Source organism: Pan paniscus, chromosome 17 (genome assembly GCF_029289425.2).
Source record: "Pan paniscus chromosome 17, NHGRI_mPanPan1-v2.0_pri, whole genome shotgun sequence".
Classification (NCBI taxonomy): Eukaryota; Metazoa; Chordata; class Mammalia; order Primates; family Hominidae; genus Pan; species Pan paniscus.
Genome location: NC_073266.2, coordinates 72,772,745 through 72,786,052, shown reverse-complemented (window position 1 = coordinate 72,786,052; position 13,308 = coordinate 72,772,745). Strand labels below are relative to the sequence as shown.

The window sequence follows — 13,308 nt, the reverse complement described above, 5'->3', positions numbered from 1 at the left end:
AGAAGACACCCAACAGCAGAATAATGTATTCCAATAAAACGTCTCAGATGAAAAAAACTCAGTTAATATAGTCATGAATATGAATATAGACTAGATAGTCATCAAATATAGACTATTTAAATGGATCATTTCCTGCAGGAATTTCAGGCTTTCCAAATTCCCTCTTTAAAGTACATGCCATTGGGATGTTTAGAGAAAACTATAATTTTGTAAATAAATTGTGAAATAATTGTGTGGAGTAGAAGGGATGTTTGACTTCAAAGTATAACACATTCGTATGACCTGTGGCTTCAAATTGAATAACTATAATTTGTAGAATTATGTCAGTAAATGATTTCACTTTTCAGGGGTCCGTTTAAGAGACTCATTGTCTTTCCAATATAAATGCTTCCAGAAAGCCTTCCTTGGTTCATGTCTCTGCTCTTTGGTAAGGAGACAAGTGGCTTATTAAAAAAACAAAACAACAGCAACAAAACTTAATCACATCTGTACCTGATGGAAACCTTACCTTACTGTAATTTATAGTGGAGTTACTTGCGTTTGTTATTTCCTGCATGCAGCTCTCATGGCCCAGTGTAAACTCAGCTCCTTGGTTGAGGACAGGAGGTTTCACATTGCCACAAAACTTTCAGAAATGATGGCCATGGCTTAGCTGGGATTTAATGTCAGCCTCTTCCAAGCCTCCGTGGTATGAGAAGATCACAGAATAGAGAGGGCAGTGGGATTCTGAAGTCTGTATGTCCAGAGAGACCACGTTGAAACTGGGAAGCGATTGAGGTGATTTTAAGAGGATAATCAAACGTTCCCCCTGGTGGAAATAGAAAGTAGAGTTCAGTATTGTTGTACTCCTTGGGTTCTGTACCAGATTCTTACACTCTGAAAAATGATTTCAATTGTCAGTAACCCCCTTTCGAGACAACAAGAGATACAACAAGGGATAGAGGAATCTGAGCAGGTGGAACTCCAGTTTCCACATTTCAAACAAAGTAGCTTTCATTTTATTCATTTTCTAATTTAGAAAAAAAAATGTTCTATGGTATCATAATGTTTGAGAACAACTAATGTAGTCTGATACCCTGATTTTACAGATGAGAATACTGAGTCCCAAAAAGGGAGTTGAGTTGTTGAGTTTATTACCAGTAGTAATAGCAGAGCTTGGACAAAAATCTGGTGCTCACAGTTCTGCCATCCATTTCTAGATTAATGGTGGGAAAGAAAAATTAGGATGCACAGTCATTCTAGAAAACATCACAAATTCCCTCGACCTGAGTAGCATGGTCTCAGTGAAAGGCACAGAAACAAGGCTAGAGATGCCACTTTTTGGGTCTTGGTAATGCATCATGGAAGACCACATGTTAGGAAGAAAGAACTTTTATGAAGATGCAAATATGGGGACAGATTGCTATTTTCACACCGACGGCTCTGTCCAAATTCTGTCAAGAAAAGTAATTGAACAAAATATTCTATTTTTATTTAGCATAAAAATATACATGCACACCCAGAAAAGACAGGAAGAGTGGATTTTAAAAGTGCTAACAGTGTCGGGGCATGAGATTTCAGTGAGATCATAGCTATTATTTTTTCCTTTTTTGAATTATGTATTTTCCAAGTTTTCTACACTGAATGTGTATTATTTTACATTTAAAGTGTTTTTTATTTTGTAGGTTAGACATGTAATATGTATTCTAACAGCAATCTTTTTTTACCTTCAAGTTTAATGAATCATAAAAAAATTATTTTCTTCAGAAGAAACTTTTAGTCATTGCTGTATATTGACTTTAAATTTCTGGCTTAGTGGATCACTGATAACTAATCTTATTCCCTTAAAAAGTTTTTCAAGATTTATCTTTTTCTAAAGATTGTTTTAAAAACAAGTGGCAAAACTGTTTTCCACTGGTGCGAGAATTTTGGTTTAACATAAACTAGCCTTGCATGAAGGTCTAACAAAATCCCATTTTTGTACCCTTAAAAGTACCTTGATTCCATAGTGATAGTTTTTCTTCCACAGGAACCCTTCTTACCAAAATTCAGAATCAATTAAATGTTCTCTTTTAGGAGACAGCCAGCGTGGGGGAATTGTGAGTCTATGTAAAGTCTACATATTTTACATTTAAAATGTTTTCCTTGTCCCAAAATTCTTATATGGGAAGTTTACATGTATTTACGTTGTTGTTTAAATGAAAATCATCATTGCCATTGCCATTTCCAAAAAGACTGTTTAAAATATTGGCAAGCGTCTTTTTACATGTGTCTAGATCTGATTGTAATTCCCATTTTAATATCAGCAGGCACAGCTGTTTGGTCTAGAAATGGAGGACAGGCCTCATCGTCTCCTAATTATGAAGGACCCTTACACTCTTTGGTATGTCTCATTTGCTAATCTCTGTCCCACCCATTTTCAGGTCATGTTCTTTCTTGTTCAGTCTCCTTTACTCTCCAAGATTTTGGGTTTCCCTGTTAGTAACTTTAAGTCAGCATTAAGCACACAAGTTTGCTGGAGCCAGAGTCAGTAGGCTGTGCTTGCTCCTATTTGGAGCTGGGAACCCAGATACTACTGTAATGCAAGCCCCAGGGCTCTAAATATCTAGTGCCAGATAAAATCCTGGAAGGGCAATGGCCTTCTCCCCATCTCTAGGAAAGATCCCTGTCAATGATTAAATCACTTTCCTGCTATCAGAGTGCTGGAACTCCAGCCAAGTCCTATACCTGGAACATTTGATTCCCTCTACCTCTGCTTTACTTTCCAGAATAACAGGTTTACAGGAGATTTCCTTCTCGTAGAAACCCAGTGGTATCCTTCGTGGTAGAGAAATGCCTACTCTTCCAGGAGTGAATTGCTGAAAATTTCCATGGATGTAATTAATTATTATAAATACTCTCATGATGATTCAGTGTCTGACACTTCAGTCTTTCTCTCCTCATGATGGTGGGGGCCAGAAATATGCAGGAAACAATGCTGGTTGTGCAGCATTTAGGCTGTACATGAATTTAGCGGGAAGGAATAGCAGTAAGGGAGAGGAGCCTTTTAGTTCCTCGGGGTTGAGGTTTTCTTTTCTCCCTCCTATCTTGAGATGACACATGGAAGAAGACATAGATTTATCTATCTGCTTTAGTGTTGTCTTATATTCTTCCCTTTCAGCTTAATCTTAAGGAAAATCTGAAAAGAAAAGCAAAGGTGGATTTCCCTCCTTTGTTGTGTTCTTCCTTGCTATAGTGTATGAATCATTCAGCTATGCATTTTAACCAGTAAAGGAAACCAGACAGTGAAACATATATGCACTACCGAGCCCAATTAATCTGCGGACCACATCCACATAATTAGTTGTTTTAGTGTTTACCTTCATCAGTTATTCTCTGGGGCCTATTCATCAAAACCAGGCTTCGTCCAACTATAGAACTGTAAAGACGGGGTGTATAGTTATGGGCCACAGCTTCCATTCTGTTTGAATTCTGAACACTGAAGAAGAGATTTACAAGCAGAAACTGCTGTCTCTACCAGGAAGCTGTGAGCCAGAAACTGTGATAGGCACATGTATGATTTCTTTTCCTGCATACATTTACACTCAGAAGTAAGTATGTATTATCATTCCCATATTTATAAATTAGAAAGCATGCACTCCAAGAGGTTTAGTAACTTTTCCAAGGCCAAATACGTAGCAAAGCTAGCAGTCTAGGGGAGGTAGTTTAACTCCCAAACCCACCAAATCAGAATGTTCTGTACCATAGACTACTATATTAGACACACATTCTTCCTGTCAGTATAAAATAGAAATGTTTTTTCTCATGCAATAGAGCTGGTACACTTGTTTGCACAGCCGATTCAAAATCAAAGTCAATTGTAGCATGGTCTAGTGCAAAGAGTCACTAGATTTAAAATAAAAAGACCTAGATTCCAACTCTGACTTTACCATTTCCTAGCAGTGTGACACTACGTAACTAATTCACTTTGTGTCTTTGAGCCTCATCTTCATGTCTGTACGGAAGGAATCATAATGTCTTTCCTGCCTGCCCATACACACGTGAAACAAGGATCAATGAGATGGTATATTTTAAAGTGTACACTGGAGAGTGGTATTTGATATCATTATTGATCAGTTTTTAAAATGAATACATAACTTTAAAATGAATACATACATTTTCTTCACTAAAAACTATACGCATTGTCTAGTTGTGAAAAACTAGAATCCTAATGGCAAGAATGAACAAAGGTTGGTTGGTTTTTAATGGTTTAAAGTTGCGAATTCTATGCTATAGTTGGGGCTTTGAACTCAGTTAGATGCCCCCAGTGAACAGTTGATTCAAGTGTTTGTGATTCTTCAGTCTTAAAATCTTATACTACTTTAGTTGACAGAAGTTATATAATTTTTTTCTGTAACCATTTTGAGGCCCTTACACGCATACCACCACACACCCACTGGTTTTGATGACAGGAAGCCAGAAACACCGGTAAAAACTCAACAAGAAATTATCATCCATTTGCTTTTCCCTGTCTCTGATTTGGTACTTAGCACTGTGTCATATACCACAGGGAAGACCAAAGAAATATACCTTCAGGAAAAGAATTTAATTAAGAAACTATAAATAGGTCATCTTTCCAGTGGTAATTGTTTAAAACTCTTTAACTTAATACCTGCCAGAAAGTTCCTTAAATTCAGTGAATGTTTTTCTCTTCTAAAATAAATTTAAATTACCTTTCAAAAGGCAGTACCGTATATAGCACATGTATGTTATCATGTCCTGGAATAATTATTGAATTTAGTTTGTTCATGAAAAATAACACTATAATTTTAACATTAACACGTTCTACCAGTTTTCTGGAAACAACACTATTTGTATTATTGTTTTAAGGAAATACATTTTATTGGAAACATGTATTTAGAAACACAGTGTGTTTTTTGTCGACTAAAGTTTTACTTGTATAATTTAGGCACCCCTTTTGAACTAAATCAAATTTTACATCATTTGTTAACCAACAGCAAAGCCGAATTGAAGATCGTTTAGAAAGACTGGATGATGCTATTCATGTTCTCCGGAACCATGCAGTGGGCCCATCCACAGCTATGCCTGGTGGTCATGGGGACATGCATGGAATCATTGGACCTTCTCATAATGGAGCCATGGGTGGTCTGGGCTCAGGGTATGGAACCGGCCTTCTTTCAGCCAACAGACATTCACTCATGGTAAGTGATGAAATTTATAGACTCTATAGTTATCATATAGAGTTAGAATTTCAGGTATAGATACTATTGTTGCTGTTTTTTAAAAAATCAGCTTTATTGAGATATAATTCACTTAACATACAATGAGCCCATTTCAGGTGTACAATTCAAGTGTTTTAGTGTATTCACAAGGTTGTGCAACCATCACCATAGTCTAGGTTTTGAATATTTTCGCCCCCTGCAAAAAGAAAAGAATCCCCGTTGCCCATTAAGCAGTCATTCCCCATCCCTCCACTTCCAGCCCTTGGCAACCACTTGTCTACTTCCTATGTCTATAGATTTACCTATTCTGGATATTTTGAATATATGGAATCATACAACATGTGGTGGTCTTTTTTGACTGGCATCTTTTACTTAGCATGACTGTTGCAGTTTTTCTACAGTTTGCCACGTATTAGAGCTTCATTCATTTTTATTGTCAAATAGTATTTCACTGTATGGACATACCACATTACACATTTGGGTTGTTCCAACTCCTTGGCTATGATGAATAATGCTTCTATAAATATTCATGTTTAAGTTTTTGTGCAGACACATGTTTCCCTTGAGGATGAATTGCTGGGTCATTGTTGGTGTTTGAAATTATTCATTTTGGTGACCCTGGCCAAAGTGTACAATTTGAGTTCATATTATAATATGACATTGCTAGTAATTCAAATATTAGTGTTTTTTTTTAATTAAAGAAGCCAAAATAGTGTCTGTCAATTCTGAGTCTGGGAGATAGAAATATATGGTATATTTATTTGTATAAATACATTGCATGTGACTGTGTAATTTAATAGAGTAGCTTTACCACTACCTATTTAGAATAAGTCTTTATTTGAATTATGTTTAAGCAGATTTGTCCATATTACAATTGTGATTTTTTTCCTCATTACTTTTGAAAGGATTTTGGAGATAATTCTTTTTGAGGATGATTATGAAGATTCAGAGACTCTTGTTAATAGAATATTAAGTGATGACAATTAATGAGGTGACCAGAGTGGTGGAGAATGTAACTTGACCAGTGATTCTCTGTAGTTCTGATCCTCACAAGCTCTACCTCGTCTCTAAGCACCTTAGTGTCCTATTTTGTCCCTTACAGGCTCGCTAAAAGTTGCTTGGATGAAGTTATATTTTCCATTATCACTGTAGCATTTCTCGTTTAAGCATGGTCCCAAAAGGAAATGCAAAATACATACAAATTATTATGAGGTTCTTTTAAGTTCTTGCTCAGTAGTATTCTCCTGTCCATCTTTCAGTTTCTCTTAATAAAAGGCTAAGATTAAGAGTACCATTCTGAACGGTGTAGTATTGAAATCTGCAACCAATCTGAAACCAAAAATACTGGTTTATAAATAGAAGCAACAAACTCACATCTAAAATGTGGAAAGATATTTTTGAATGCCAAAGAGAAATCTTTTTTCTTTCCCTTGACCTCTGCCCTAAAAATTCATCATTGAATAAAAATTGTTTATATGTTCATGGCAGTTGCTTAGAGTTTACAAAAGAAAAGTCTAGATTTTAATTTAGCTTGGCCTCAGGTACACTTGGGATGCATATAATATGAGATTTTCGTTTGTACAGCTCTTTTTTTTCTAACTACAATGTTTAAACATACTGCTTTTAATTAAGAAATCTGGCTTTATTAAAAGCCAGATCTGTGACTTATAACCATTTCTGTATATCTGCTCTCAATCAACAGAAAAATAGTTTAATTTCTGTAGCTGTGTTCATTTTGCATATGTTAAACGGATGTAACATGCACCCAGGGCATTGCTTCAGAGACAGTTTTTTCCATAAATATGTAAAGTTTTTCTTAAATACCATATGTAGGTTAAGTGGTTCTTTTAAATATTAAACTATACATAAATACTTTTTGGGACTATTTGACCTTTGAATTGACTCCTTTTTGAGTCAGATTCAGAGGTGGGATGGGAGGAAAAGACTAGAATTATTTTTGGAGATGGGAAGTTGGACTGACATCAGTAGAAGTGAAAGTGAGATGATTGAATAGAACGGTAGAAAAAAGGAAATAATTAGCCAATATTACATAGAAACCCCTTTAATTTGATCTTGATATACACACACACACACACACACACACACACACACACAAGCAATAAAGCCGCCAGTTTTGCTGATAAGGATAAGTTCCTGTTTTCTCCTCTGAAGACATTTAATATTCAATCAAGGACAGCCACAGAGCCAAGCAGATCATAGCGTAACTCCAAAGATATGGCATGTCATCACCCTGCTGCCCTTTGAACCAAATGGGGTTTTGCAGTCTCTCTCCTTTCTTCTTGAAAACCATTCAACGTGTCCCCAGAATCTGAGCTCCTCAGCCTGAAACACTAATGTGTGTGAAAAGGATTGGTTTGGCCTATCTTTCCCGTGCAAACTGGTATGAATTTTAAAACAAAAACATAAGAACAAAGGAAATAGTTTTTGAATTTAATCAGTCTGAAGTTAGCCTTTGACCATTTGATACATTCCACAATAAAAAGGAAGTTTAAGGGGAAGGCAAAAAAAAAAAAAAACTCATCCCCCTTCCCCCCAACAACAAAAAAATTCAAGGAGGATACTGGTAATGTTTTCCACATTTGAATTTTAATACATGAAACAGGCTATAAAACTTTGGCCAGCTGCAGTAAATAAAGTAGCCGTGGGAGGTATGCACCGGAAACTTCAGCAGAGAGCACTGGTGAGAGTCTCATTCCCAACTACACACCTTCGTTTGTTGTTCTGGGCGGAAGCGAGTTGCAGTAACTTGATACTCATCCCAATCCCGGTTTTGTATTGAGCACATCGCCTTTCTAACTCTCCTTAGTAATTCCTTCTGATTAAAGAGTAGACAGCTCTGAATCCTCTCGACCTCCGTACGCTTCTCATTTCCTTTCTCACTGCCTTCCAAAAATCAAAACAAAATGGCTTGATAACTTGGAAGGTGATATAAGCATTTCTTTCTGCAGCAGCTTGAAATCGTGGTGGGGAAAACTGTGGTTCTGCCTCGGCTGTTATGTTATCTCATTTAATTGCTAACATATTGTCCTTAGCTTTTGATTCATAAAATGTTTTCCTTGGAGTTCTGAAGTAGGTCTTCAGTGATTTACTAAGTATTAGTATAATGAAAGGGATTTTTTTTTTCACAGCGGCATGGCTTATAACACAAGAGCGAATGTTTGTATACTTGCAAGCTTTCTGGATGATATTATTGAGCTATGCTTATTTCCTGCTCAAAAACCTTCCCTGCCTTTCCATTTTCTACAAGATAAAGACCAATTCCTTAGCTCAGCGTTTGAAGCCTATTACCATTTACCGAAAGCCTTATGTTGAGCTCTTCCAATCTGCAACAAGTCTTCCAGCAAGACGAGGCTGGGCATATTACCAGAATTCACCCTGTATGTTCTCCTTCGGAACTTTTGTATCTCTTTGTCTTGTCCAGCCCTATCTGCTTATCTCTGTATACCTAATACCCACCCATTCTCAAAGCACTGACTCAAATCATTCTTCTTCCAGGAAGCCTTCCCTTGCTGCCCCACTCATGCTAGCCATTTTTTTCTCTATTCTTATAGCCCTATGAATCATACCATTTCTAGATATTTATCTTAACCAGCTCCGCATAGCTGTGCATCTTTTATAGATATGACTCTGCCTTACCAACTGTTGTAAATTCCTCGAGTCTCACATATTATATTTTGTCTCTCTCCCCCCGACCCCTGTAAATAGATCATCCATAGAAACGGGAGAAAAGAAACTAGGAAACTTAACATTCTGTGAGTGTGAGTTGGCAGCCCCTCTGCTAGGCGCTCTGCATGTGTTGTCTTAGGCAGTCTTCACAACAGCCCAGTGAGGATGATAATAGTGGTCATTTCAGGTGTCAGTAAAGTGAGCCTTAGAAGTTTGAGCAGTTAGTCTCAAGTCCTGCAGCTGGATTTAAACTCAAGCACATCAACTCCAAATTCAATGCTCTTTTTTACTACCAGGCATACTCTCCAGAGATTATCTATGAGAACACCTTTTCAGAACTTATTTTAAATGCTAGGAGCTTGTGATTTTCAAAACTTGATAAGTGTTGGTTGGCAAAAGAAGTTTCCAGGTATTCCATGGCTGGGTTCCCAGAGCAGCTCTCTTCCCAAATGTATAGACAGAGAACTTTCCCTCCAAAGTGGTGGCATGCTTGGATTAAAACCCACATTATCGATGCACTTATTCTTAAACCAACATGTTTGCGCTGAGTGCCTAAGAGGTGTGAACTCTCCCTACCAGGGTCCTTGAGGTAGCAAATTTTAAGTTATCAAGTTATTTTTCTTACTATAACCACCCACTTTTCTTCCAAAATTAAAGCAGAAATCTCTGAATGTGGGAGAATAAGGAAATAGCCAGGTCTTCACTACCCTAGTTAGAAACTCTTACCAAGTATGATTCCCTCTCTGCCTCAGAGACCTCCATGATTAATCCTGATATTAAATGATTAGATTTCTTATAAATTATGGAAAGGGCAATTTTCCAGATAGAATTCTCTCTGTTATTCATTCAGTATTCACATCCACAGATGAGGCCTGAAAAGAAGCGTTTCAAATGACCTAACCGCTTTTTTAACTGACTAAGAACAAAACCCACATCAAACTTGTCTTTATGTGACTCTATGTGTTCCCGTTTATTTGTTGGTAGAGTCAGCAACTACGTGATCATTGAGCTAAAAATCCCCTCTACTATTCATATATCGCATTAGTGTAGCTCTCAGATCCTTCTTGTTTAAAGTCTATTTATTCATTTCAATAACATTTATCCGTGGTTACCAAGTGTAGGTTCTGTGCTCTCAAGGAATTCACAGGCTAGTAGGAAAAGATGTGTACTTAAGCAGATTGCTCCCTGCCAGTCTGCTATGCCCTCTAAAAGACCAGGGGCCTGACCCTTATCCAGTAGTGAAAGATCACATGGTTGTTTAGTAGAGGAGTGGTCATCTCCAGTTGACTTAGGGATGGGGGAGTCATGTGCAACTAACCCCCACACACCTGTCCTCCACAGCATCCCTTCAGAGTCCTGCAGGTGGGGGATGTGGAACCCATTTCAGAAATCACCAATAAAAGTGGATCTTTGCCCAGTTTTCCTCTTTTCAGTAACAATTTTTGTTTTACTTTGGATTAAATGCAGTCTATCAAAAGAGCATTCCTTAGGAAAAGTGGTATCTTTTTATTTAACTGACATTATATACATGAGAACTTTTACCTCTTAGGGCTTCATAGGACAAACAACTTCAGTTAGTTTTCCTTGTATAGTTAAGAGCTCGGACCACTGAATTTTAGATTCTAAAAGTACCCTGGAAATCACTTAGCCCATTGCCCTTCTTTGAAGACTAAGGCCTAGGAAGGGGAAGTGACCAAACCATGGGTACTCACTAGTAGAATTAGAAACCAGACAAAAGAGGCTGGACACGGTGGCTCACCCCTGTAATCCCAGCAATTTAGGAGGCCGAGGCAGGTGGATCACTCGAGGTCAGGAGTTCGAGGCCAGCCTGGCCAACATGGTGAAACCCTGTCTCTACCAAAAATACAAAAATTAGCCGGGCATGGTGGTGCACACCTGTAATCCCAGCTACTCAGGAGGCTGAGGCAGGAGAATTGCTTGAACTCTGGAGGCACAGGTTGCAGTGAGCCAAGATTGTGCCACTGCACTCCAGCCTGGGTGACAGAGAGACCCTGCCACACACACAAAAAAGGAAACCAGACAAAACAGTAAGCAGACCAGCACTCCTTGTGCTATATCCTACACTGCTCAGCCGACTTCCTCTTTACCCTAATACCATAACCATTTCAAAACTGTGAGTGGTAGAAATTAGAAACCATTCTGTTACTCTGACTTAACTAATGAAATCCAAGAAAACTCTGTAGTTGGCCCTAGGCTGCCTGCAATGAGTTGCTATTTAGCTCTACCAGTAATATTTGGCAAAAAGAGAGGGTAGTGGGCATTGATGTGATGTGGCAGTTATTGGTACATAGTCATGGGAGCAGCAGGAGTCAGAAGATTCTGTTTCTATGTGGGCCTCTTCAACAAAGATATGATTAACAGAGGCATCAGCATCTTCAGTTGATAAAGTTGATAAAATAGAAAACTATTTTCTAAATAGCCTGTTACAGAATTTCAGCGAAGCTATTGGTGGTCAGCATCATCTTTTAATAGCTACTATCTTGTTTTTCTTTAAATTAGGATATTTGCCTTCTCTACTGTTCTGTCATCTCTCCTAATCTCCACAACTATCAGGTATTTCGGAGAGCAGATTAGTAACCTCAACTGAAAGTTTTGATCTTTATCAATTTATCAGTTGCTCCTCTTGGGCTTTCACAGGTTTTGATTCCATAAAGTTCTGTGTCTATTTGAGTGCATACTTCATTTCTAAGCAGTTATTCCCATGGACTCTCAGGGAATTTAAGAGATTATCTCTACTGAAATCTCCCTACAGATTTCCTGCCAAGCAGTCAACAAGTCTTGATCAGCCTCCTTCCTTCAAGGGTGACTAGCTCCAAATGCCCACAAAGTCCATTTTCATCAAATATTTGAAAGTTCTTCCTAGGTCCAGCCCAAATTTGCTTTTTTCTACAGTCCTTATGTTTCTGCCCAAGAGAATTGCCCACAAATCAAGTCCAACAAGCACTTGAGAAACTCAGTTATTTGAAGACAGTCTGCTCAGTGTTTTTTCCCTCTAGACGAAACATCACTATCTTCAAATATTTAACCTGAAAAAAAGTTTGGACTCCCTGTCATGAACTCCATTGCTTCCCAGTGCATTCTCCCTAGTTTAGCAAGGATGCCTTTTTCTCCACAAGAACCTTTTAGTGTGTGGAACCGCAAACTGAACACAGTGCTTAAGAAAGGATCAAGTGGACTAGGGTGGATCTATCTCCTCCCCCATTCAGTACCTTGTATCTTCATTAAGGCCACCTAACAATATCCTGTTTTGCTATGTTTGATGCTTTCATTGTCCTGCTGACATATATTCAATTTGTAATCAACTGAAATCCATAAGCCACCTATCTCCCCAGTCTCATTGTGTACTTTTTGTTGTGTCTGTACAAAACTTCATGAAACCCCATTGAATGTTATGTTGTAGCCTCAGTCTGATTCCTGTTTAATGGTTTCCCTGAAGCCCTCATTCAGTCACATACTCTGCCATCTCTGTTGCTGGCAAATGTGATGGGTGTAACTAATGCCCACATCAAAGCCACCAATACAAATATTTTCAGGGGAGGGGATTGACCAGAAGGCCATGAGGCTCAGTGTTACAGACATTCTTTCTACACGAGTGCTGTCTTCTATCCTTTGAGTTTAATCTCAGCTGGTTCTGTCTCCCTCCTTATACACCGTATGGCCCACCTTTGCTCATTTTGTCCGTAGCGTTGTCACAGAAGCCGGGCATGCAGCACTCACTGTGAAGCAGGAAATGAGGCTTGTCCAGAATGCCTTGCTCTGGTGGAACCAAACTGAGTTTGAGAGGCCATTCCTCTGTTTCAGAGCACTTTCAAAACTATTTTCTAAATAGCCTGTTACAGAATTTCACCCAAGCTATTGGTGGTCAACATCATCTTTCAATAGCCACTATCTTGTTTTTCTTTAAATTAGGATATTTGCCTTCTCTAGTGTTCTGTCATCTCTCCTAATCTCCACAACTATCAAGTATTTCGGAGAGCAGATTAGCAACCTCAACTGAAAGTTTTGATCTTTATCAATATCATACTTTATTTTTTTAAAACTGAAAAAAAAAGGACAGAAAGGTAAAAGAACTTGAAGAAATTCTTTTAGCCATGGATGACTGATAACAGCTGAGAATCCTTGAGCTTACCATTTGATATTTCTCTATTAATTTAAAGAAAAGTCAAAAGATTTTGAAAACAGCAATAGAAGTAAGATCCTTTAAGCGCTATTCAGCAGCCCCTAAGAACAGTGATGAGGACACTGTGCATGCCCATATGTGAACATGGTTGGCCACCTTAGGTATTTCCCCTTCTCTCCACATCAATACATATTTTACTCAAATTCAGACTCTATGATGTTGAAACAGTCTGGCATTGGATGTTTACCTCAAAACCCTGCTCTCTCTGCACCTAGGACA

The 13,308-nt window shown here is 38.1% G+C and overlaps 1 protein-coding gene across 48 annotated transcripts in view; it reads left to right on the top strand.

The window, feature by feature from the left end:
• TCF4 (transcription factor 4) overlaps positions 1-13,308 on the top strand; it is a 412,803-nt gene that overhangs the window by 376,610 nt on the left and 22,885 nt on the right. For 38 of the 48 annotated variants that reach the window (XM_055102437.2, XM_055102434.2, XM_055102436.2 and 35 more), the window contains 2 exons: positions 2,286-2,362; positions 4,977-5,180. In XM_055102437.2, the coding sequence (XP_054958412.1) occupies positions 2,286-2,362; positions 4,977-5,180 (281 nt within the window). The remainder of the gene's footprint in view (positions 1-2,285; positions 2,363-4,976; positions 5,181-13,308) is intronic. The other 10 variants (XM_055102438.2, XM_055102435.2, XM_057300414.2 and 7 more) reach the window with 1 other exon arrangement.